Source organism: Neofelis nebulosa, chromosome 4 (assembly GCF_028018385.1).
Source record: "Neofelis nebulosa isolate mNeoNeb1 chromosome 4, mNeoNeb1.pri, whole genome shotgun sequence".
Lineage (NCBI taxonomy): Eukaryota > Metazoa > Chordata > Mammalia > Carnivora > Felidae > Neofelis > Neofelis nebulosa.
The window spans coordinates 198742-221698 of NC_080785.1; the positions used below are offsets into that span (position 1 = coordinate 198742).

Sequence of the window (22957 nt, forward strand, 5' to 3'; positions counted from 1 at the left end):
TGAGAACTATTTCTTCAACTGAACAAAGACTTGCGTCATTGCATTAATAACTTTTAACATCTCTTTCATTATAAAAATGGTTCTCATTATAAAATCAAACCACATAACATAAATCACTTACTAAGAGCAGTTACTAAGCTCTACATGGACTATCTCATTTAATTCCCAGACAAGCCAGGACACACAGCACTGCGGTCACTTTCTGATTGGGCGGGGTGGGGGGGAAGCAGAGCAGAAGGGAACGAGCCTGCGGTGTTGTGTGTTTATGGGACGTAAGCCTGAGCCGGAGAACGTGCCTGCCACCCCGTGCACCGTGGGTGTGGGTCTCAGCTCCACGGGGAGCATGGGCGGTGTCCTTGTGTGGAGCGTCTCTCTGTGAGCTTACTTGCCATCTAGACATGTCCTTGGGTGAGCTGTCTGTCAAGGTGTTTGGCCCGTTTTGTTTAAATGGGGTTGTTTATTTTCTCCCTGTTGAGTTTTGGGAGTTCTTTGTTTGGAGTGACAGTCCTTTGTCAGCCTGTGCCTGCCTTCTTGCTCTCGGACGTGGGCTTTTGTAGAGCAGCAGTTTAGCTTTAATGAAGCCCAGGGTACCAACTCTTTCTCCCGCAGACCACGCCTGTGGTGCTGTGGCTCCGAAGGATCACCACACCCGGGCATCTCCATTCTTTCAGACATCTTCCAGGACTTGCCCAGTTTTACATTTCACATTTCAATCTGTGATCTATGCGCGTTAATTTTTGAGCAGGTGTGAGATCTGAGTGTCTGTTCCTGTTTTGCGTGCAGACGTCTAGCCATTCCCGTGGCATGTGGAAAAGAGACTGTCCTTCCTCCACTCAACTCTGCTCCTTTGTCACATTTCAGTGCCCGCTTATGTGGGTCTCTGTCCCAGCTCCCTTTTGTTCCACAGGCACATTTGCCTGACCTCCTGCTGCACCAGGCCCGCTGGATTACCGCAGCTGAACCGGTGGGTCATAAGTCTCGTGACTGTGCCTGGCAGTGACTCCCTGTGACCGTCTGTCTGTCTAATCCTGGGGCAGCACTTCGTCCTGTGTCCTCCCCCCTGGCAGATCCATGACAAGTGGTTGATTTGTCACGTCGTTCAGACTTTTACCATTATCAGGGTGAGGTGGCAACATCCAAGCTCCTTCAAGCAGCTAATTCCTCTTGAAGAAAAAAAATCGGGACAGAAGGGTAACTGGTCTCTCCCAGACGGATGATGCCGTGGGGCTCGGGCTCCGGTCTCACCTCTGCAGCTTGAGGGCCCTGTGTCCTTAAACTGGCTTCTCCCCGCCTGGGGTTCAGGTTCCTCATTAGTGTAATGGGAACATGGCGATAACACTCAGTCCACTTCCTTCCCAAAGTTGCTGGGAGAAGTGAATGAACTTTGGGCTACGTTTTGGATTATAGAAGCTGCAGCACTGTCTGAATATTGTTCAGCCTCCCAAGCAGAATGGCTTGTAGTAGAATAGGCGGGTCTTACACGATATTTTGCCGATAACCAGCGGGAAGAAAACTTCAACTTGGTACATTTTACAACACGCGATCCTGGGCTTCATCCTGCATCTTGAGAAGGTGTAAGTCTCGGGCAGGGGCTTTGGTGTTCTGCCTTTCAGTCAGGAAATAAATGGAACCTTGGACCACACTCCCCCTGAAAATAGGTGGTTTCATGCCCAGAAGCCACCCCAAGGCGAAAGCCCCTGGACCTGCTGGCATATCCGGGGTGTCCTGCAGAGTGAAGCAAGCACCGCCCTCAACCCCTGCCTGCAGCCACCTGGGGGGAATGGAATGTGCGAGTCCCGAGTCCCGGAGTCAGGGAGAAGCAGAGTGAGTGTCACCAGTGCTGTCGCTTGGGGCCCGGACATCCCTGCTCCTCCTGCCCAGCGTCCCCCCAGCTTGCCCTTCCCTCCAGCCTGGACCTGCACCATAGTCCTTCCCCACCCAAGGCCCCGCCTCCCACCACCCACTTCTTGCCCCTGCTCAAGCCTCGGCCATGCAGCCTGAATTCGGAGTTAGAAAGGCAGGTTAGCAGCGACTCGTTCATGTTTCAGGCATGTATTGGTCTTGTTTATCAACAGGACTTTGTGTACCTTAAGGACAGGAGCTGTGTGGGCCCCATCCTGAGACACACGCTCTCTGAGAGCTGTTTCTTCTGCCGCTGGTGCAGAGGGGTACTTGCTGATGGGCAGGTTAATCTTCACTAAGAGGGTTCTGGGAGACCATTGCTTTCCGGACAGTGATGCGTGTGATGAAGGCATCAGTAGGTTCAGAAGAAAACACAGCTGAGTGTCCGTCTCTTGAGTTTGCTGAAGGGAAAGGTGAGAGGTGGGTGCAGCTCTTACCAGAAAGCTTCTGGGACAGCTGAGTCACGAGTCTCTGGTCTAGCCAAGGGGCTTCCAATGCCTTTGATTAAAGTGCACAGTTGGAAATCCATTTCACACTGCAACCCAGCACAAACATTCACAAAACCACACTTTCTCTGCTACTGTTCATCAAACGTTGGTCACTGCCCACTAAATGGGTCACATAACCTACTAATGGGTTATAAATAGGGTGACTGTATCATATGTCAGCCAAACCTGGCCCTTCGAAAGAGAAAGGAGGAGCTATTAATAATTACTCCAGGATACCAGATGCAAGCCAGGCCTGGCCCCGGGGCAAATCGGAGTGGGTGGTCACCCTCGTGATGACTCACTGTTTGCAAAACACTGGCTGGGCTTCTGCATTTTGAGAAGGGCCCTGTCTGCCCTTGTAGCACCAGCACACATGCATTCGTGGAAAATTAGAAGAAGACATAGAAATCACCTTGTCCACCACAGCTGCTGTGGGAGCAGCCCCGGTGACAGGCTGACGGGGAAAGGCCAACCTGGCCCCTTGCTGGGACGTCACTGCCTCCCAGGCAGGACCGCCAGCCGAAAGCTGAGCATAGAGCCTGCCTGCACGACTCAGAAGTGACTCAGAGCGGAGGGTCCCGTCACCACCACTGCCCACCACAGGCTCCTCCAGAGCCTCTGGCTTCTCGGAAGTATTGAGACAGGAAAGTATTCCTGGACCGTTTTGTCTCACTTCCCAATGTTGTGATGATGATGCTGATGAAAACCTTTTCCAAGTAAATCAGCCCCAAATATGTGATCATAACACATGGCTCTACATCCGCAGGGGACCTGGGATTATCCTGGCACTCATGCAGGAGGGCGTGAAACATGGCTGCTGGTCGCTCGGCCTGCAGGGCGTCCCCGTGCCGTGGCACTCAGTGCCCAAAGTATCTGTAGCCTTTTCTGTGTCAGAGAACACTGCGACGTCATTTCTGGGTTCCCTCCGCCGGCCAGGCTCTTCCCACCAGGCCCCTTGTGTCCACACCCGGGAGCTGTCTGTGGGGAAACAAGACAATGTTAAAAAGACCAAAGCAAACATGAAAACGAGTGTTTGTGAAAGTGAAATCACAGGTTCTGAACCATCGGACGTTGAGGTCTTCAGTTGGGATCTCTTCAGATGGAGATGCTTCCTTGTCGTCGGCCACTGGTGCTCAGGGACGGCGAGCCAGGGCCCTGCTCCCTCGCCTCTATCATCATCCTGGCACACCCACCTCAGGTCCCCTGAGCCCCGGCTCTCGCGCTGCCTCAGGGCAGGACGGCACTGGCAGCTAAGAACGGGACATCCGTTCTGTCCACTCACTGGAGGGAAAAACAAAGCCAGTTCGCCCACTTGATTGACCCGTGGTGGCTAAATCCACAGTCAGACGGCACAGCCAGAATGTATCACTTCACCTGCATGCGGAAATGGAGGCACATTTCTCTCCCATCGGTGCCCATCGACAGAGGTCTTCAGGAAGCAGAGCTGTGGCCAAACGGCCCTGACCCCTCCTTAGTCTTGGGAAAATCTGAAAGAAGTGCAAGAATCAGAATCTGAGAGATGTGTGAAGCCCTGGAGAGACGTAACTTTGATCTGGAAGAAGCGCGTGTCCACTAGGCAAGGAGAGGGCGGCCACATCAGAGGCCCAGGCAGCTCTGGTCTCCTGTGGGCACTGAAGCCACTCTGATTTAGTCACTTCACACTTATCTGTTCGCTGTGCTTAATCAGCTCTGCGTTCAGCCCGATGTAACCCCCAGATGCTCCTGTGAAAACCCTCAGGGAAGGCCCAGAGGTCAGGCAGTTCCACGGCCAAGCTCCCCACTCCAGTGCTAAGTCACCGAGTCTTTGAGAAAAAGGGCGTGGTGCTGTCCTTCCCACTTCCCACGGAAGGACCAAGACTTGGGGGTCAGCACCGGGCGACCAAACCCACCCCTCCCACGCCACTTATTCACTGCCCTAGAGCTGCAGTTCCCTTTCTGCTCGGCAGAGACAGTCACCCCGGCCTGTTTCCCCGCAGTCTCAAGATCGGATGACATGGTAACGAGAGATTTGAAAACCATAAAGGCTTTGCACCTCGGGTTCCCAGGGGCCCACTGCAGGCTGGGTCGGGAAGGGGACAGGAGTTGTGCCTGTTCTCATGGAGTTCCAGCCACCGCAGCGTGACCTCGTGAGGGCAGGAGAGGACCAGGGAGGGTGGCTTCCCAGAGGAAGGGCCCCTCATAAAAACTGCTGAGGGCTGGGTAGGAGAATAAAGATGGAAATGCAGGGACACAGCGTGTGGCTGGCACTTGCTCCCAGCTCCTTGTAGGAGGCGCAAGGTTGAGGAGGGCCAGTAGGGACCTCGTTACAGCTTCGCTCACAAGCAGCCTCTGTGCGGGGTTTGGAGCAGAGACAGGGAAGGTCACACTTACATTTCACCCCTATCTGCAGTGTAGACCAGAGGTTCCGGAAGCAGAGCTGCATCAAATTCACCTGGAGGACCACACCTTCCGGGGTTCTGATTCTGGGGCAGGTGGGGACAGATGGGTCAGAGAGTTTGCATCTCAACAAGTTCCTGGGTGCTGCTGTCTCTGCTCGTCTGGGGGGTCACACTGGGAGAACCATTGGTATCACGGTTCTCAGACCCAGATGCACACTAAAGTCACCTGGGAGCCTAGGCCCCACCAAGACCAACAAGGGGGCGCCAGGAAGTTCTCACCTGCATCCAAGCTTGAAAACGGCCGGTGTGGAAGCTTGCTCTGTGGCCCACAGGACCAGTGCCACGGGGTAGACAGAACACAGAGGGTGTGTGCTGCATGGATGGGAAGGAAGCAAGCTCAGAGTCAGACTGCCCCTCCCCTGCGTGGTAGGGTTTGCTGACTGCTTGAAAGTGTGTGTGACAGACCGCACACAGAGACAACCCTGAATTGCTGTGCTGATGTCGGGAAATGGGGTGGGCATTAGGAGGGCCAGATTTAAGGCCAAGTGCTGCAGAAGAGGGGTGTGTTCATGCATTAGTTTTCAAGCATGCTGAATGTGAGACGCCTAGAAATGCATAGGTAGAAAGTTCTAGAAGGCCAGAGGACAGAATGCCTGGAAGTGCCAGAGAAGTCAAGCCTAGACGTTCCGGTTTCTGAGTCAGCACTGCATGTAGCTGCTGAGACCCTGCAGAGAGAGTGTGTGGAGGGGGGAGAGCAGGAGCCACATGGGGACCCATCAACACTTTGGAGAAGGAGGAGAGGGACAAGGAGGGAATGATGCTAGGAGTCCAGCAAGGGCTGGTGGACAGAGGTCCATCCATCCCGAGGGAGGTAGATGTGCCACAAAGGGCAGGGCGTGAGGCTGAGACACGGAGCGGAGCGCGGGCCGCTCAGGGAGGCGTAGCCGAGGAGAGCACAGTTATGGGGGACTTTTCCCTCTGCAGACATAAGTGAAATTAGTCTGTAAGTTTTGTTTATTTTTATTGTTTGTTTTAGTATATTGTCTGGATTTGATACCAGACTTATGATAGTTTCATTAATAAAATGTTGTGCTTTTCCTTTGTTATTATGCTCTGGAACAATTTTTGCATCCCAGGGATAATTTGGCTTAGACAATATGGAAGGACTCACTTGTTAAAGCCGCTGGGTCCAGTGTCACTTTTACAGATTGTATGTCATCAACTTTTTAAAAATTTCTTCATTGGTTATTGATATTTTTAGGTTTTCCTTAAATCTGTTCTGATAATTTTTACGCTTCCAGAGTATTATCCATTTTCGTAAAATCTTGACTTTGTTAGCACAGAGTTTAGTACTTTAATTAAAACATGTGAGTGTGTGTATAAAATACAATTTAGATATTTGTTTCTCATTATTTTTCCCCTTTAGATACTTGGCAACTGCATATCTCATCTTGGCCTATACAGAAAAAAACTACTCTGTGGTGTTGTAAGTCTGACCATTTCCTAACTTACTTATGTCAACGATTTATAGAGTCCTCACTGTTCTAGGCTTTTCATACTTATGTCAGATAAACACTCGAAAACTTGTGTCCTCGTGGGCTTGTTTCCTGGGGAGCCCCAGCCTACTGATTCTGACTTGTTTCTATCGTTACTTCCTTCTTGTCTTACTCGGCTCATTCCGTTATTTTTCTGGCTTCTTTCGTTGATGCTTTATCTTCTTATTTATTAACAATGACATTTAAGGCCGTAATTATGCCTTTGATTATAATTTTGACACATTTGTTATGAAATGCTCCCATTCAAAATTTTTCAAATGAATTACTGTTTTTCTAGTTCTAATTTTATTCTTTAAAAGTGTATTTAAGGGGTGCCTGGGTGGTTCAGTCGGTTAAGCGTCCCACTTCAGCTCAGGTCATGATCTTACCGCTCGTGAGTTCGAACCCTGCATCGGGCTCCCTGCTGTCAGCGCAGATCCTGCTTTGGATCCTCTGTTTCCCTCTCTCTCTGCCCCTTCCCTGCTCATGCCCTCTCTCTCTCTCTCTCTCTCTCTCTCTCTCTCTCAAAAATAAACAAACAAAAAAATCAAAAAAGGTGTATTTAAGAACAAAGTTGGATATTCATTAGTTGCATTGCTCTTTTCAGTTTTACGATCATACATAGCATGTCCCATGAGCTTTAAAAACAGGATTTTATAGATCTGATTATTTGTGTCTGTTCTATTTACCTATGTTCTCCACTCTGACAGTGCAGTCACTCATTCATCCCACAAATACTTAATGATTCTCTGCAATGTGCTGGGCAATATAACTGTGCCTTTTGTTCCTGTTTTTTATACACAGTGAATTCCAACTTATCGAAACACTTGGGAGCTCATATGACTCTTCATTTGTCTTATCTGGATCCAGAGTAAAAGGATAAAGCCTTTGCATCTGTTCTCTTGTGAACGCTCTTTCTAATATTTAAGGTTTCCTTCTTGTTGGCTGAACTCCCTTGGTGGGCAAGGGGGAGTCCAGGGCCCTGGGTCAAAGTTGGGTGTGAGAATGGGTCTGGACATCACTCTAAGAGCAGCTGGGAATCATGCAGAATGTAAGTCAGTATTCATGACGAGATGGACCGAGGATCATGGAGCCTCTCGGAAACAAGCATTTACTCAGAAGGCCCCAAATGGGGATGTGCGGTCTCTCAGGGGCTGAGGAAGAGGGTCTAACTTGGGACCTCCAGGGAAGAAAGCGGGATTGGGAGGTAGGACCTGGGAAGACCCTGGAACCTGGGGACAAAAGCACCTGTGTAGACCCTCTGTGCGGTTCTTGAAACCACTTAGCTGGTTTTAGCCACTTCTAGTGAAAATAAATTTAAACTTGCATCAAAGATGGAAAACTCCACACAGTCCTTCAGGGTTCATGTTCTAAACATTAATTTTTATTCTTCAGTTCTGTCCACATAGGTGGTGTTACAGGAGTTTGGGTGCACCCAGAAGAAACCCCAAAAGTTGTCATCCTGCAGACACCCCTGATTTTCTTGTGATTTGCCTCATTCTCTTAAAAGTCGGCTGTGTGAAAGTTTCCTGTCTGCTAAGCACTGCACGCTGCACGTAATCACGGTTCTCAGTTGTTGCTACATGGCTGTTCTGTGCTTTGTTCTGTGAGACTTCCCCAGTGCTGCCTTCCACTGAGGTCTCTAGCTCGCCCTGGGGTCTGCTCTGCTTTGCAAAGGCCTTAGCAGAGGCAATTTGCAAATGACCAAATTAACCCTTCTTAAATGATTGAAAACATAAGATGGGGAAAACCTAAACCAGCTTTAAGCAAAGTAATATAAATTGAAATGTGTATATTCCTCTTTTTTTCTCTTATTCCTTTTTTTTTTAGTGAACACATAAAAATTTTTTAATTCATACCTATCTCAATGTCCAGCTCATGCATTGTGTCCTGTTCCTCGTGGGTGGGGCCCTTCTCTCACTCATCCTGTACCCAAAGCACCTTGCTCAGTGTCTGGTTCCAATTAAGTGCTCGGTAATGGGTTGAGCAGAATGAATTAAATTAACCAGTAATACCACAAGTCCAGCAAGAAATAAAAATCTTACATAAGAAATTGGGGGTAAAAACTTCCCACTACAAATCACCCAAAAATACTAAGTAAGGTATAACAATGCTGCTTTAAAATGCACAGCTGAGATTTCAAGAAAGTAAAAAAAAAAAAAAAAAAAAAATCTCAATAAAAGAGCTGAGAACAGGTGCCAGGCAACAGGGGCGGCTGGTTCCCAGGGCAACTGCTGGGTCATCATGAAGAGCTGGGATGAACGGCTTCCCAGTGCAGATGGTGGTGGGCGGCTGGAGTTGAGAGCTAGACCAAAAATCAGACCACGGAGGTGACAAAGAAAATTTTCTTACCCGCATTTGCTTTCCAGGAGGAAAATCTAAAAATCTGTCACCACAGGTGTGTCCCCCCGAAAGCTGGGTTTTCCCATTTGTGTCTTCTGCCTGGTACAGAAACCCTAAGCTGGGACATTCACGTAAAGTGTCCTGAACTGGATGCAGCGGGGGTGCCCGGCTCCAGTACACAGGTGCTTCTGGAAGGAAGCATCTTCACCCAGGCCTCAAGTGCCCACAGACCAAGTCCGAGGACAAGCTTGTCTCCCCAGTGCACAAACTACACAAAGACGGGGCCACTGTGTGTGCAAGTCCGCAGGTACCAAAGTGAGGCTACATCCTCAAAGCTTCAAGTAATGAAGTGAGCAGGCATGAGTGCATCTGAAATGTTTTTGAAAAAGTGGAAATTAAAAATATAAACCTGAAACAAGATGCTGTAGCCAGACCTTATCTGGGAAAAAATCGACCTAAAAATAAAAGTCAGGAAGATATATTACATAGGAGCTCAGAGGCAGGCTCTGCAGTGAGGAGTGTGGGCACCAGGGACGCAGCACCAGATGCGGTAGGGAGAGGGAACCACTCGGGAGGACAGCTGGTCAGTCTGACGGCAGGCCTGGCAGGAGGACATGCCATGGCTAACAGCCCGGGTGATGCACCAGTTCTCCAATGCGGAGAGCAGGATCACCCCAAATACAGAGAGAAAGCCACGGCCAGGCAATGGTGCCGATGCCAGAAAATGCCAGAGACCAAGAACAGACGGCCCCCTGCATGCACAAGAGCAGCAGGACAGACAGCAGGTGCCTTCCAAGGGCCTGGAGAAGATGACCGTCCACTCAGACTGTGCTGAAGCTGAACTTCCACCCAAAAATGAAAGGGAAGGAGACATCTCAGAAAAACAAACCAACAGGATCCACAACCAGCAAACCCTCATTAAAAATGCCCAAGGAATGTGCTTCAGGGGAGACTATGAAGCCAGAAAGAACTGAGAATCAAGAAATAATGTAAGCATAAATAAATAGATAGATAGATAGATAGATAGATAAGGAAGCCTAGCAAAGACTTGACTATTTAAAGCAACAGTAGGGACGTCTGGGGGGCTCAGTTGGTTAAGCGTCTGACTTTGGCTCAGGTCATGATCTCACAGCTCGTGGGTTCGTGTTCTGCATTGGGCTCTGTGCTGACAGCTCAGAGCCTGGAACCTGTTTCAGATTCTGTGTCTCCTCTCTCTCTTCCCCTCCCCTGCTCACGCTCTGTCTCTCTCTCTGTCAAAAATAAAATTAAAGGGGCGCCTGGGTGGCGCAGTCGGTTAAGCGTCCGACTTCAGTCAGGTCACGATCTCGCGGTCCGTGAGTTCGAGCCCCGCGTCAGGCTCTGGGCTGATGGCCCGGAGCCTGGAGCCTGTTTCCGATTCTGTGTCTCCCTCTCTCTCTGCCCCTCCCCCGTTCATGCTCTGTCTCTCTCTGTCCCCAAAATAAATAAAAAACGTTGAAAAAAAAAAATTAAAAAAAAAAAAAATAAAAAAAAATAAAAATAAAAATAAAATTAAAAACATAAAAAAAAATTTTAAGCAATGGTAAAATTAGGCAGAAAGCACTAAAAAACAAGGTAAAGTAAATACTGGACAGCAAATAACACAGTTGACGGGGAGATAAAAGTTACACGCAGCACGTGCACAGAATAAAACTAAAACATCAGAGCAATAGCACAAGGTACTGATCACATGCACACACCCTGCGAGGGCATCATGGGGGTCAGCACCCCAGCATAAGCAAAGTGGTTACCTGGGACATCCCCGGGGTCTGACTCAGTTGTCGTCCTGGTTTTGGTGATTGTTGGTAGGTATGTTATAGATGTATTATATTATAGATGTATTATATGTATATAACATATAACATATATTATAGATATATAGATGTATTATATTAATATGTATGTAACATATTACATGTTATGTATATATTAGATATTATATGATATGTATACATTATATTGTTTTCTAAGCTTTTGGTAGGTTTAAAATATTGCATTTTCCGTTATTTAATGTGAACTCTGACCACAAAACAAAATCACCAGTCCTATTTATAATCCCTCACTCAGAACAGAGAATAGAAAATGGACAAAGACTTAAAATTAGAGTTTTCAAAGACACTTTCAGAATGCCAGCATGCCCTCGCCTCTCTTCTTGAGCTAAAAAGAATGCCAACAGTGTCATCACAGGTGCAGACTCCTTAAAGTCTAAAACGGGGATCTTGGTTTACGTCTTAAGGTTCAACAAGGAAAAATTCTCCTGATATCAGATAATACATTAGCTTGCCAGGTCGAACTTCAAGCTAACCTTGATTGCCTGAACTATTCGAGAGGCTAGACTAATTTATTTCATTTTCTCATTAAATCTTAACTAGAAACTCATTTTTCCAAATATTATATAGTTTACTTCTGAAATATGTCATTACTCAGTATTGAGCCTCCAATAACAAGGGTAACAGAGAGGGAAAACCCTTGTTGAAGTCATCACCTTGATGTTAAGAACAACACAGGGGATGGGTGGTGGGTACAGGCCAGCCTACAGGGGTCCGCTGGCCTGCGGCGGTGACCGAGCCCCGTGAAGCTGCAGGAGCAAAGGCCTCATTGGGCCACCCCTCCTGCCCCAGCCTGCACCTGAGTTAGCTCAATGACCCCAGGGTGAGGGCTCTTCTCAGTGTGTCCCTGCTGGGCACAACCCCCCTCTACAGTTTCGAACTAAGCTGGTGTGAACCGGGCTATGGAGAAATCAGGGCCAGTGCAGAATGTCCCATGGTCCCCACTCCCAGGGCCCAGGGCAGTGTAAACCCAGTTAGGTCAGAACACATTTGCAAAACCAGCCAGTTCCTGTGGTTGCTGGGGCTCTCTCACAGGAAGCACCCCTCCAAACCCCTCTGGTCTCAGCAGCAGAACAGTGATCAGACAGTGAAGCTGGGAACCCCTTCAGGTCAGTCTTCTCCTTGCTCCATACAAAGTCATCCACGATGAATTTTAAGGAAAAAGGTGGGCATTTAAAGAGGTGAATAAAATGTCTGGGTTCAGAATGGAGGTGGGCTTGGGCACCTGAGTGGCTCAGTCGGGTAAGCATATGACTTCGGCTCAGGTCAGGATCTCATGGTTCATGGGTTCAAGCCCCGCTGTTAACAGAGCCTGGAACTCTGTTAACAGCTCGGAGCCTGGAACTTGCTTCAGATTCTGTCTTCCTCTCCCTCTGCCCCTCCCCCGCTCGGACTCTGTCTCTCAAAAATGAATAAGCATTAAGAAGAATGGAGGTGGGCTGTGAAGTGACACTGTCTCTCGTGTGCCCAGCCATCAGCAGCCAAGAGCCCTGCATGAAAGGAAGCATGTGGCCGGATGTGGGAACCTATGCTTTGTCCACTGCTGGGCACCAAAAGCTCACATGTGTGTTTTTCTTTCTTTGCAGATTGCATTTTACGTTCTGGTGAAAGCCATTTACACGCTGGGCTACAGTGTCTCCCTGATTTCCCTGACAACCGGAAGCATAATTCTTTGCCTCTTCAGGTAAGTATCAGAAATGAGCAGTTCTGCACTAAGAGACCAGAAATTGTCCATTTAAGCCGTCTAGGCCCATCAGAGGAGGACAGAAGGTCACTCCCTCCAAGCCCTCTCTCTGTGTGTTAAATCAGTAAAACTCCCTCGGGGAATGCTTGTGTGAAATATGATGCTAATATTTACATTTTTATTTAACTATTCTGCATTTCTTATATAAAGAGATAATACTGCCTTTGGACAAGAATTCAGTTCAACTGCTGTTTACTGAATGTTAGCCACTGTGCAAATCTTTTGAAAATATAGAAGCAATGTGATCTCGCCCTTGCTACTCAGAAAGCAGCTACATTTGGGGCATCAGTGCTTTATTAAGAGACACTACACTGTGGTCAAGAATATGAAAGCAGGGGTCAGACTGCCTGGGTTCAAATCCTGGGTCAGTCTCTTAGTAGCTGTATGACCTTGGACAAATTACTTAACCTGTCTATGACCTGTAAAGTGTGGGTGCTAGTGAAGCTCTGTGGCATGCAGTCAGCACTCTAAATTTTGCGTTATTCACCTGCTGGTGAGGTTAGAGTTCCCCCCGACCTGAACCGCTGGTAGGTCTTTTCAGTAACTAACAACATACACTGTATACAGCTGGTTGGTCAGGGTTAGAGGCTTTGGTTTCAGAACAGAAGCTTCTGGCTCGAAAAGCTTGAGTATCACCAGCACTAAGTAAACTGGATGATATCCCACTTATTTTAACAGGGATTTAATCTTATTTATCTTCACACAAATTAGTTCAAACGTTGGCCAGTATTCAGATAAAATCAAAGATAAAACAAATGGAATATTTTAGAAACTAACAGACAGCCCATTAGGAGATCCATACTTGGAAGTAAACAAGTGAAAGCTGATGAAGAACGCAGCTGAGAATCCCTTCAAATGTAATAAAGTCGTTTATTTTTTTCAGGCATCTCAAACATATCTAGAGGGTCGTAATTCTCAGAAAGAGTACGTCAGTACCTTTAATCCAGAACCGTGTGGGGTAGTCACCATCATATTCTAGTTCTGAAAAGAAAAGGAACAACTCTGGTGCAACATTGATATCTGTTCTATCTTTCGTATTTTATTATGTATTTTTAAATCTTCAAATGGTTAAAGATTAAAGAAAAAGAAGGGGAAAATGTAGGGAGGTAAGCTGGTGACTCGATAAGGGTTACTTGAACTAGAGGAATTTCAGCTTATGTTTAAAGAGTTCCCATGTTGAACAATCCGTATCCACGGCATTGGCGATTTCTCTCAGATTTGTGATACATGACATACTGAATTAGCCAGCCTGATGGCATTTTGGAAGTTTTGCAAATGTGGATGTGGGTCCTTAAGAGAATCTCAGATGGCATCGTGAGTATCAAACAGTCTTTTATACATGGACCTCGTTAGTCCCCCACTGGTGACACTTGGTTAGGAAAGGACATGTCTGCTTCGGTGTCATTCTGCTGCTGGTTCGGAGTGTCACGGCCGCCAGGAAAAGTGTCCAGAGCTGATGTGCAAGCCCTCAGGTCCGCCTCCACCTTGGGCCACAGAGGCACTTACGCTGCTGCCTCCATCTGTCAGCTGTGCTTATGTGTCCCATGCCACAAGTGTCGATTTCAAACTCCCGACTGTAAAAATAACTCCATTTCCAACCCAGTAATACCACTCAGGAAACAGAATTACTTACAGTCGTGGAACACTTGCTGTTCATAGTGGCCTCATAGCTAAGAAAGCATGAAGTAACCATGTTCTTCTTTTACACACACAGAAACGGTGTGACGTATCTCCTACGCCAAGTCCAAAGTGCAGCATAGACTTGAATAACAAACACACGACCTAGTTTTGCGTGGGATTCGCTGGGTGGTCGTCACAGCCACCATCTTTGAGTGCGTGTGAGGTCCGGGCACTTGACAAAGCAGCTCCAATCCCACGAGCCCAGGAGTAACCGCGCCGGTTGCTAACACAGACCACACCACACACTCTATAGGTGTTTATTAACTCAGTCCTTACGTTAGCTCAGGCAGGGAAGTGCCACTGCTGTCCCCGTCCTACCCGAGAGAGGAGGGCAGCCCACAGAGGTGCGGAGCACCCAGCTTGCAGAACTGGACCGATGCGCCACTGCCTGCCCCTCCCTCCACCCTCGGGAGTTGTTGGGGTTCCGTTCTAGCCGCCGAGCCTGAGCGGGCTCCAGCGCGGCTTCTCTGGAGGCCACGGTCTCCGCTCCACCCTTCATCCAGTGCAGATCCATACTCGGAAGTGAAATGTTACACTGAGCGCTGAGGGATAAAGGACTCAGCTAAGAAACTCAGCAAATGTGATTTATTTGGATTTAGTGTGTGTTCATCTCTGAGTGACAGCGATAAACCCCCCACTGCACTCAGGGGAAAGTCATGGGTGAGAGAGAGTGAGAAGGAGAAAAAAGAAGAGGAGAGGAGAGGAGAGGAGAGGGGAAGGGAAGGAGAGGGAAGGAGAGAAGGGGGGGAGGGGAGGGGAAGGGAAGGGGAGGGGAGGGGGAGGGAACGAGAGGAGGGGAGGGGAAGGGAAGGGGAGGGGAGGGGGAGGGAAGGGAGGGGAAGGGAAGGGAGGGGAGGGGAAGGGAGGGGGAAGGGAAGGGAGGGGAGGGGAGGAGAGGGGGAAGAGAAGAGAGGGGAAGGGAGGGGAAGGGAAGGGGAGGGGAGGGAAGGGAGGGGAGGGGAGGGAAGGGAGGGGAAGAGGGGAAAGGAGGGGAGGGGAGGGGAAGGAAGGGGAGGGGAGGGAAGAGAAGGGAAGGGAAGGGAAGGGAAGGGAAGGGAAGGGAAGAGAAGGGAAGGGAAGGGAAGAGAGAACGGTGGTTTGAGAGATGAGTGAATGCAGCCAGCCCAAGGGGCAGTGGGCACAGGACAACGTGGGGCAAAGAGGCCGCTTTCCAGGAGAGCTGTTCCCGCGAGGAGCAGGCTTTCACACGCATTACCTATTTCCTTTAATTTGTTGAATATTTTTATTAATTTTTCCCTTTAAGATTGTTATACATTCTGTTCTTCTTCTAGGCATCACCCCAAAATTGCAACACGCTCCTTGTCTCCTAGGAGTTAACCTCCAATTGCTATTTTTACCACTTCCCCATCAATTCGAGACTTTACAACATTTTAATTCCACTTACCCCCACCCATGCCTTTTGTGTTTTGTGCTGTATTTTAATCCGACGTCTATTTTAAGGCCATAGGTCATTATAGTTGCCGTCATTTAGAGTCAGTATCTATTTAGAGACGTCTTCATCTTCCCCGAGTTCCTTCCTGTATTTCGTGTCCCCACCTGGGGTCCTTCCCCTTCTGCCTGACGACCCCCTTCGGTATCTGTCAGCACAGGCCTGCCAGCAATGACTCCTCATGGTTTTTGATTGCCTGAGATCGCCTTAATTTTGCCTTCATTTGAGAATATTTTCAAGAGTGTTGAATTCCTTATCGGCAACTATTTTCTGTCATCACATTAAACATGAGCCTCGTTTTTCTTTTTAAAGTCAGCTGCCAGTCTCACTGCTGCTGCACTGAAGGGATGCGTCGTTTTCCCCAGACGCCTCGAGGGTTTTGTTTGGTCTCGGGTTTTCAGCAGCTGCACCATCATGGGACTTAATGCGGTTTCCTTGGTATTTCTCCTTCTCGGCGTTAATAACATTCCTTTAATCTGTTACTGGGTTTTACTAGTTTCCCAAAATTCTTACCTAGTATTCTTTAAATATTGCTTCTTCCTTTTTTGTCTCCTGTTTCTTCCCAAACCGTATTGTCATGGGTTCGGGGTTTTCACCATTTTCCCTTATATTTCCTCCACTTTTTCTGTGCTTTCCCTCATTTTGTCTCTGCTTTAATCTGTACTTACTCCACTGATATGTTTTCTAATTCAGAGTATTCTCATGTACTACGTCTGATCTAACATCAGACTCAGCTATTTGTTCATTTCAGGGTTCTTTCTGAGTTTTCAGTGTTCCATTTGATTGTTATAATCAATTCCGTTCTTTAATACAATTCTCTACCTCTTCATCAGTTTTCTTGACTATGTAAATCTGAGCAAGACAGTGCATGTCTTAAAATGCCAGTATCTGAATCTCCTTCTATTCCCTGGGGTTTTTGTTGAATTTGATCATTAGCTCCTGTTCCCGGCACGCCTTGTAATTCATTTTTGAAATTACAAATAATTAAATTGTAGAGGCTTTGGGTGATATCTTGCTACAGAGAGGATTTAATTTTTCTAACAAGATGGGCAGATCACCCTGAGCCACTCGGGGGTTGAGCTGATTTGAGACCATGTCTCAAGCTTTGGGAAGTCTGTTGTTTCTGGTTTGTCATAGTGCCTAGACCATAGCTCTTCCGAGGTTTCTAATTAAAGCCCAGGAGCGCCTCTGTTCCTGCAGACCCTGAATCCCAGTAGCCGTTGCTCAGTGCGTGAGATTGCTAACATTTCTTCCCAGCCTTACTTCCTTAGCCACTGCTTTGGCCTCATCCCTTGGCCTCTCACCCAGCACGGCACACCTTGTGTGGGTAGCTGCCTCACATGAGGAGACCCGAGGCGGAGGGAGGACGTAGGGTGCATCTCGGTGTCTCCCTTCTCACCTGGGTTTTGGCCCTCTAGGTCCTGGCCACTCTGGCCACAATCCTGAGTCCTCAGGTGGCTTTCTGAAATCACACTGACCCCCTGGGGGGAGGTGGTCAGATAAGCTGCTTCTTTCCAGCCTCTCATGCAAGACTTCTGTGGTGTGTTTTCTAATGTCCTTCAAAAAATGGCACCTTTACTTAACCCTAAAGATCTAGTAGTGACTGTGGGAGCGCGCTTGTGTGAAGCTTGCTTCCTGAGGGCTCTGAATTAAAAGTCCACGGCAAATCAAATGCCCAAATAAGTGTTCTCCAGAGCAGAATTTAAGTGGTACAAGAGAATTAGAAACAAAATGTTCCGAGCACTTTTCAGAGAAGCAAGGTATCATTAAAGTTGAGTTCCAAGGCAGATCACTGCTATGGGCCTCGCAGGAAATTGGCTGTGAGGAGGTGGGGTCTTGGCGGCTGGAAGGGGGCACACGCCATTGCAGGCTCCGGACTCAGCACCGTTTGCTTTACAGGGTTATCCTGAAATCCTATTTCACAACCCCAGCCTAAGGAGCTCATCAAAAAATAAAGGAAAAGCTTGATGTAGAAAAATAGTTACCATAATGCAAAACTGAAAACATCCCAAATATACAGTAAGGAACAGTAACTTCCATACAAAAAGAAGAAAACCTTAAGATTAAAGCCACATAGGTAATTGTTAATGTGTTCACAACATCCGAGTTTGATTATCTAACCCTCCCCCCACCCATCCCTGCCTTCCACCCCTCATCCTTGCCTCCCCCACCCCTCATCCCTGCCTCCCCCACCCCTCATCCCTGCCTCTCCCACCCCTCATCCCTGCCTCCCCCACCCCTCATCCCTGCCTCCCCCACCCCTCATCCCTGCCTTCCCCACCACAGGAAGCTGCATTGTACCCGGAACTACATCCACCTGAACCTGTTCCTCTCCTTCATCCTAAGAGCCATCTCAGTGTTGGTCAAGGACGATATTCTGTACTCCAGCTCAGGCACGCTGCACTGCCCTGACCAGCCATCCTCCTGGGTAAGGCTATCCCTGTGAGCAGGATCTTGTCACTGAGGGGAGGGTGGCCTTTGTGAACGGCCCCAGAGCCCTTGCCTCCTTACTGCCCCACCCCTTTGTCTCTGTCCCCAGCTCACACTGTGATGAAGTCCCATAGCCAGCACACAGGGGTCTCTGAGGCACTGGTGAGGGCAAGGGGTCAGGCCCGAGAAGCGCAGGGGCCTGGCCAAGAGGCTGGGGCTCAGAGCAGGTCCAGGTGGGCAGGTGAGACAAAGGCACACTCACCTTTGTCTCACCTGCAATGACAAAGGCACCTGCAATGTCCCAGGCACCTCCAGAGACTGGAGGTCACGGGCCTTGAGCACTGAAGCCCAGGCAGAGGCAGAACAACACAAGGGCACTGCCTCCAGTAATCAGCAGCCGCTCTGGGCTAGAAAACCTGATGCAGATGCACAACGCCATTATTTTCACCCCAAATCTCCCAGATTATGAGCATAGATGCTTCCATGGGTTGCTGGGAGGAAGTCACCTGTGTGATGAATGAACTCCTTCCTGCAGCACTTGCTAGGAGCCCAGTGCGCATCTGTGAGTATGCCTGGGCCCAGCTCTTTGATACAAGGGAGGCCGTGCCAATGATTTCTAGAAATGCACACCACTGGTGCCGCTCTTCGCCCCTGGCTGTGTTCGTGGTGGGTGTTGGCGGGCCTTTAGTGCTTGGTGCATTTACTGTGCCCTCCGATACGCAAGTCCCTCCACTGAGTTTCCTCTGCGGCCGCACAATGCAGTGTCCTCAGGGCCTTGGGCTCCGGTGCCTCAGTCTGGATTTGACCGCAGGCTCTGAGGCTGGCCCCTGTCTTCCTAAGGAGCCAGCATGCCGGCTCTCCTCGCGAGTTCCAAGCAGATGGACTCATCTGCGTGGCACTGTGGCTTTGGACTGAACAGATTGGAATTAGTTGTAAGACAGTGAAGCCTTTTGCAACATCACAGAACGTCAGCTGTTTCCGAGGCTGCAGGTGAACGTATTTCTGGGGATAATCAGCTCATAACACACTTGGACTGAGTTAATAAAAGGAGTTTGCTGTAATAATAAAATTAACACAAGATCCTTCACCTAGCAAACTCCCACCCCTGAGGGGACATCAGGGCCCCTGGGGCTCACGCCCCACCATGGAATCTCCCACGTAGGTGACAAGGGGTGAGCCCCAAAGCCAGTCCGGGCTCTCCTCTTGCTGAGAAACCTCCACTCTCTTCTCTGGGGGGCCTCAAAGCTCTGCTGGAAGAAGCCCTCCTTCCTCTCCTTCTTATTAAAGGACTGGGCCCTGGTGGGGCGTCCAGCCCGGGGCCGTGCTCCCAGACACATAGACAAGACCTGGTGGGCTCCTGAGGGGCAGTGAAGTGACGGGGACCGGAGGGAGCAAGTGCCCTGCCATTGCCCACCGCACCCCGCCTGCCCCTACACTGGGAATCACAGACCCCTCCGCCATTCCCAACACTTGGGGCCTCGCCCAGCCATTTCTTGAGAGTCTTAGAGGACAAGGCTCTTTGCACGGACACTGAGGGTGAGTGCCCAGTGACCTTCCAGAGAGCAATTTGTGAATGAGGACACAGGCTGAGGGAAGCCCAGCAGCTGGGTGGACTCGATGGGGCCGCAGGCAGGGCTCAAGCCACAGGTGCACAGCACGCTCTGGCATTAAAGATCCCCCAAGGATCCAGGTCTGAGGACTGAAGTGTGAGAAGGAGGGAGCGGGGACAGGGTCCCCCTGCCCAGTCCCCAGCTGCACCCCTCCAGCACGGTGCCACTGAGCTGTGTGCCAACAGAGGAAAGAAGGCAGGAGAGAAGGAGGACTGCGTCTTCCTTCTTATTGTGCCCAGAGAATTGGAGGTTTTGCGTAAGTTAGTCAGAGATGCAGTCAGCCCGCAGCATGAGGCACAGAAAAAACATCTTTTCTTACAGTTGCATTTGTGTGGACGTTTTTGTTCTCAGCTGGGTTTGATCAAACCAACATTATGCTCCCAGGACGAACACAGGGCACATCTCCTCCACATAGGTCCAGGAGTCTGTTTCTCAAGACATTTGCAGGACCAGGAACCCGACAGAGTCTGTTTCCTTCCAAGAGAAGGCTTCTCCCTCCACCGGCCCCTCTCTGTACACACCCTGGACGTAACAGTGACCCCTGGGCACAGTGTGTCTCCTGGCTGCCGAGGGGGCTGGAACAGGCAGTCTATTAGCACTGAGACCAGAACAGATGGCATGTGTAGTTGACAAGGATTCTCAAAAACCCACCCTCGGGCTTTCCAAGGTGCTCCCTGAGAGCCTGAGTGCAGCCTGCCCCAGGGAGGGCTTGGGTCGGGACGTACATGGCAACTATGAGCTCTGCAATGAAGCCATAACATCTGAACAGGGATGCACCCAGCCCAGAGCTAAGTTCTGACCTGGCCACTGCCTGCTGCCCCAGGGGGGGCTGGGGATAGGATGGGAGGCACAGACTCAGGCTGGAGGCTGAGCGTCTGCACATCATGGAGGCTCCTGGGCCCCCCGAGTGGCTGTGCCAGTCCACAGCCCAGGTCAGAATGGCCGGGGTCAGGAGGAAGGGAGTGAGAGTGTGCACACGCACATGCATGCAAACATATACATGCATGCTCACAGAGGTACACACCTGCATGAACACAGGTACTGGTGTGCAGACACAGGTGCACACACACAGTCACAAGCATGGGTGCACCCACAGGGGGACTCACACACACAGGAACACACATGTACCTTCAGACTTTATTCTGTCCGCATTCGGATCTATGCTTGAAAGGACTGCTGGTCTGGGCTTTGCGTGGTGCGGTGGGAGCCCCACATCCTCTAGTGTGGCACTGCTGTGACACAGGACACGTGTGAAGCTGCACAAGGGGACATCACCACAGGCACACAGCTCTGTCGCTTGCCGTGCCAGGCCCACATATGCGCCAAGGGCCGCGTTCACCCCGTAGCCCTCGGCTTCATGGTGTTTTCACACATTTAAATAGCCTCTTTTTTTGTTGTTTTTAACCAACAACTACAGATGCCATAAGTCTCCCAGGGACTAGGGACACGCCTTACATTTCTGCACGGTGAGGTGTGTTACTCACTCTTACCTTTGACAACCTGGAGGTGGGTTCAGCTTTTCCTGTTCTCTCCAGGGAGTTGGGCCTCGAGGCCAAGTGCCTTGTGTTCCACCATAAAGCCAAACAGGGGGCAGTGCCCCACCTCCAGTTCCCTACCACCGCCCAGCTCTGCACACACGGCCTCCTTCTCTGCACGGCTTTGCCTGGCGATTGTCTGGCCTCTGGAAAGTCATAGTCTAGTCTAGAGACAATGAACAACCAGGTGGGTGCTTGGACGCTGACCCTCAGCAGGAGCCCCTGGCTTGCTCCCCTTGACTCCAGCCATGCACACTGGTGGGAGTCTCCGGGACCAGGGGACGGGCCTTGGCCCATGCACGTGTGTGTGTGTGTGTGTGTGTGTGTGTGTGTGTGTTGTCCGGGCTGCAGCGTGTCCCAGAGGCGGTCCTGCCATGCTCTCTGCCCTGAGGGATGCAGTTTGAAACCACCACCCAGGAAGGGGAGGTCAGCAGAGAGCTTGTCACTGCAGACCTCCTGTCTGTACACTGTGCTGATGGTCAAGGAACAAATGAGAAGAAAGGCAGAGACGGCGTTTTCGCTGTTTTACCAAGACAATGGAGTCAAGTTAAACAGGCTTTTCCTGCGTCTCTCCTCCTCAAGCGGCAGGACACCATGGCAACCCTCCAAGTCCCCTGGTGTGTCACATCGAATGGTGGCACAATAGTGCAGCGTGTGGACGTGACCTTATTTCATCGTCCCACCAGTTACAAGCACCACAGACGTCAGTGCACACGTGTCTTCATGCACCGTGTTCTTCCCTCAGAAGGAAGTCACGAGGGACCGCGGACCAGAGGGCACGTGTATTTAAAAACTGAAACAAACATTGCCGCTTGGCTTTCCCAGAGGTCAATGACGTGCAGCTTTTCAGAGCTTTGCCGTCTGGTGGGCGCGGAACACGCACTTCTGTGGCACCAAGTCACAAGTTCACTTCGGTTAGTTTCCCTGCTCCCGTACTTGCGTCCCCACATGCGCCTCTCCGCTCACAGCACCCGGGTCATGACATTCTGTGGGTGGTTTCCACGTGCCAGCCCTGCTCCCGGCCCTGCGGGCATCTGGCCCTCAGCCTCAACTAGCCGCAACTACTCTCCGTGCAGCACCTTACAAAGATAAGCTGAGCCTTGCCCTACTTAGGAAAGAGAGACCGGAACAGGGTCAGGGTGGCAATACCGGAGAGAGTGCAGGGGCATCTTCAGTGGGCCACCTGGTTAGCGCTCCCATCAGCCCCGGGCACCAGTTTGGAAGGGCTACCGTGAGTTTTCTGTAAGCACATCAGCCCCCAAATACACAGGTCAGCATGTCAGTATATCCACATACTCACACGTGTGTCTACCTCACATGTGTGTCCACCTGCATATTCCTCTACAGAACATCCGCGTGTCTCGGTATATCCACATGTATGTGAGCATATCCACATCTATAGAGGCATACTCACGCATATATCAAATATACCCACACATACATATAAGCACGTGGAAGTATGCGTGCATCTCTGTCGCACCTGGATACATATGTGTTCGGGAGGGGAGGCAGCAGAGATATAGAAGAATAGAAATGAAGTCCTGATCACTTTAGTACACTTGAACAAACTTACTGACTAAAAGCCTCAATTTCATATTTGCTCAAGAGGCTAAAACACCCGTACGTTCATGTGAAGGTCTGAGAGGTTAAAATACATTTATTTTATATGCTGTGTGGTTGTTCCCAGTGAACCTCTTTCAAAATGCCTGGAGACGTGAGGGCTTGCTGGATTCCCTTGTTTTGCCCTTTACTTTTCTGTCTCCTCTCAAGTGGGTGGTGAGGACGAGCGGGGCAGGTAGGTGAGCAGAGGGTGGGGGGGGGGGGCAGGGGGCACTGGCGGGTGTGCTCACTGCCACAGTCCCACAGCTCGCTGCCTTCAGAGGCGTCTGTGGACATCTGCCTCCTGCCCGTGTTTCTCTTCCAGCAAGTTCTGGGTCCCAGGGCTGTGGACGCCAGGGGCCTCACTCTAACACTGCTGTGCTGGTGTCCTCAGCTCGTCACACAAACGTGTGCCT

The 22957-nt window shown here is 49.9% G+C and overlaps 1 protein-coding gene across 2 annotated transcripts in view; it reads left to right on the top strand.

The window, feature by feature from the left end:
• Nucleotides 1-22957, top strand: part of VIPR2 (vasoactive intestinal peptide receptor 2) — a 70961-nt gene that overhangs the window by 39111 nt on the left and 8893 nt on the right. For both annotated transcript variants that reach the window (XM_058723607.1, XM_058723608.1), the window contains 2 exons: nt 12080-12177; nt 17654-17795. In XM_058723607.1, coding sequence (XP_058579590.1) covers nt 12080-12177; nt 17654-17795 — 240 coding nt within the window. The remainder of the gene's footprint in view (nt 1-12079; nt 12178-17653; nt 17796-22957) is intronic.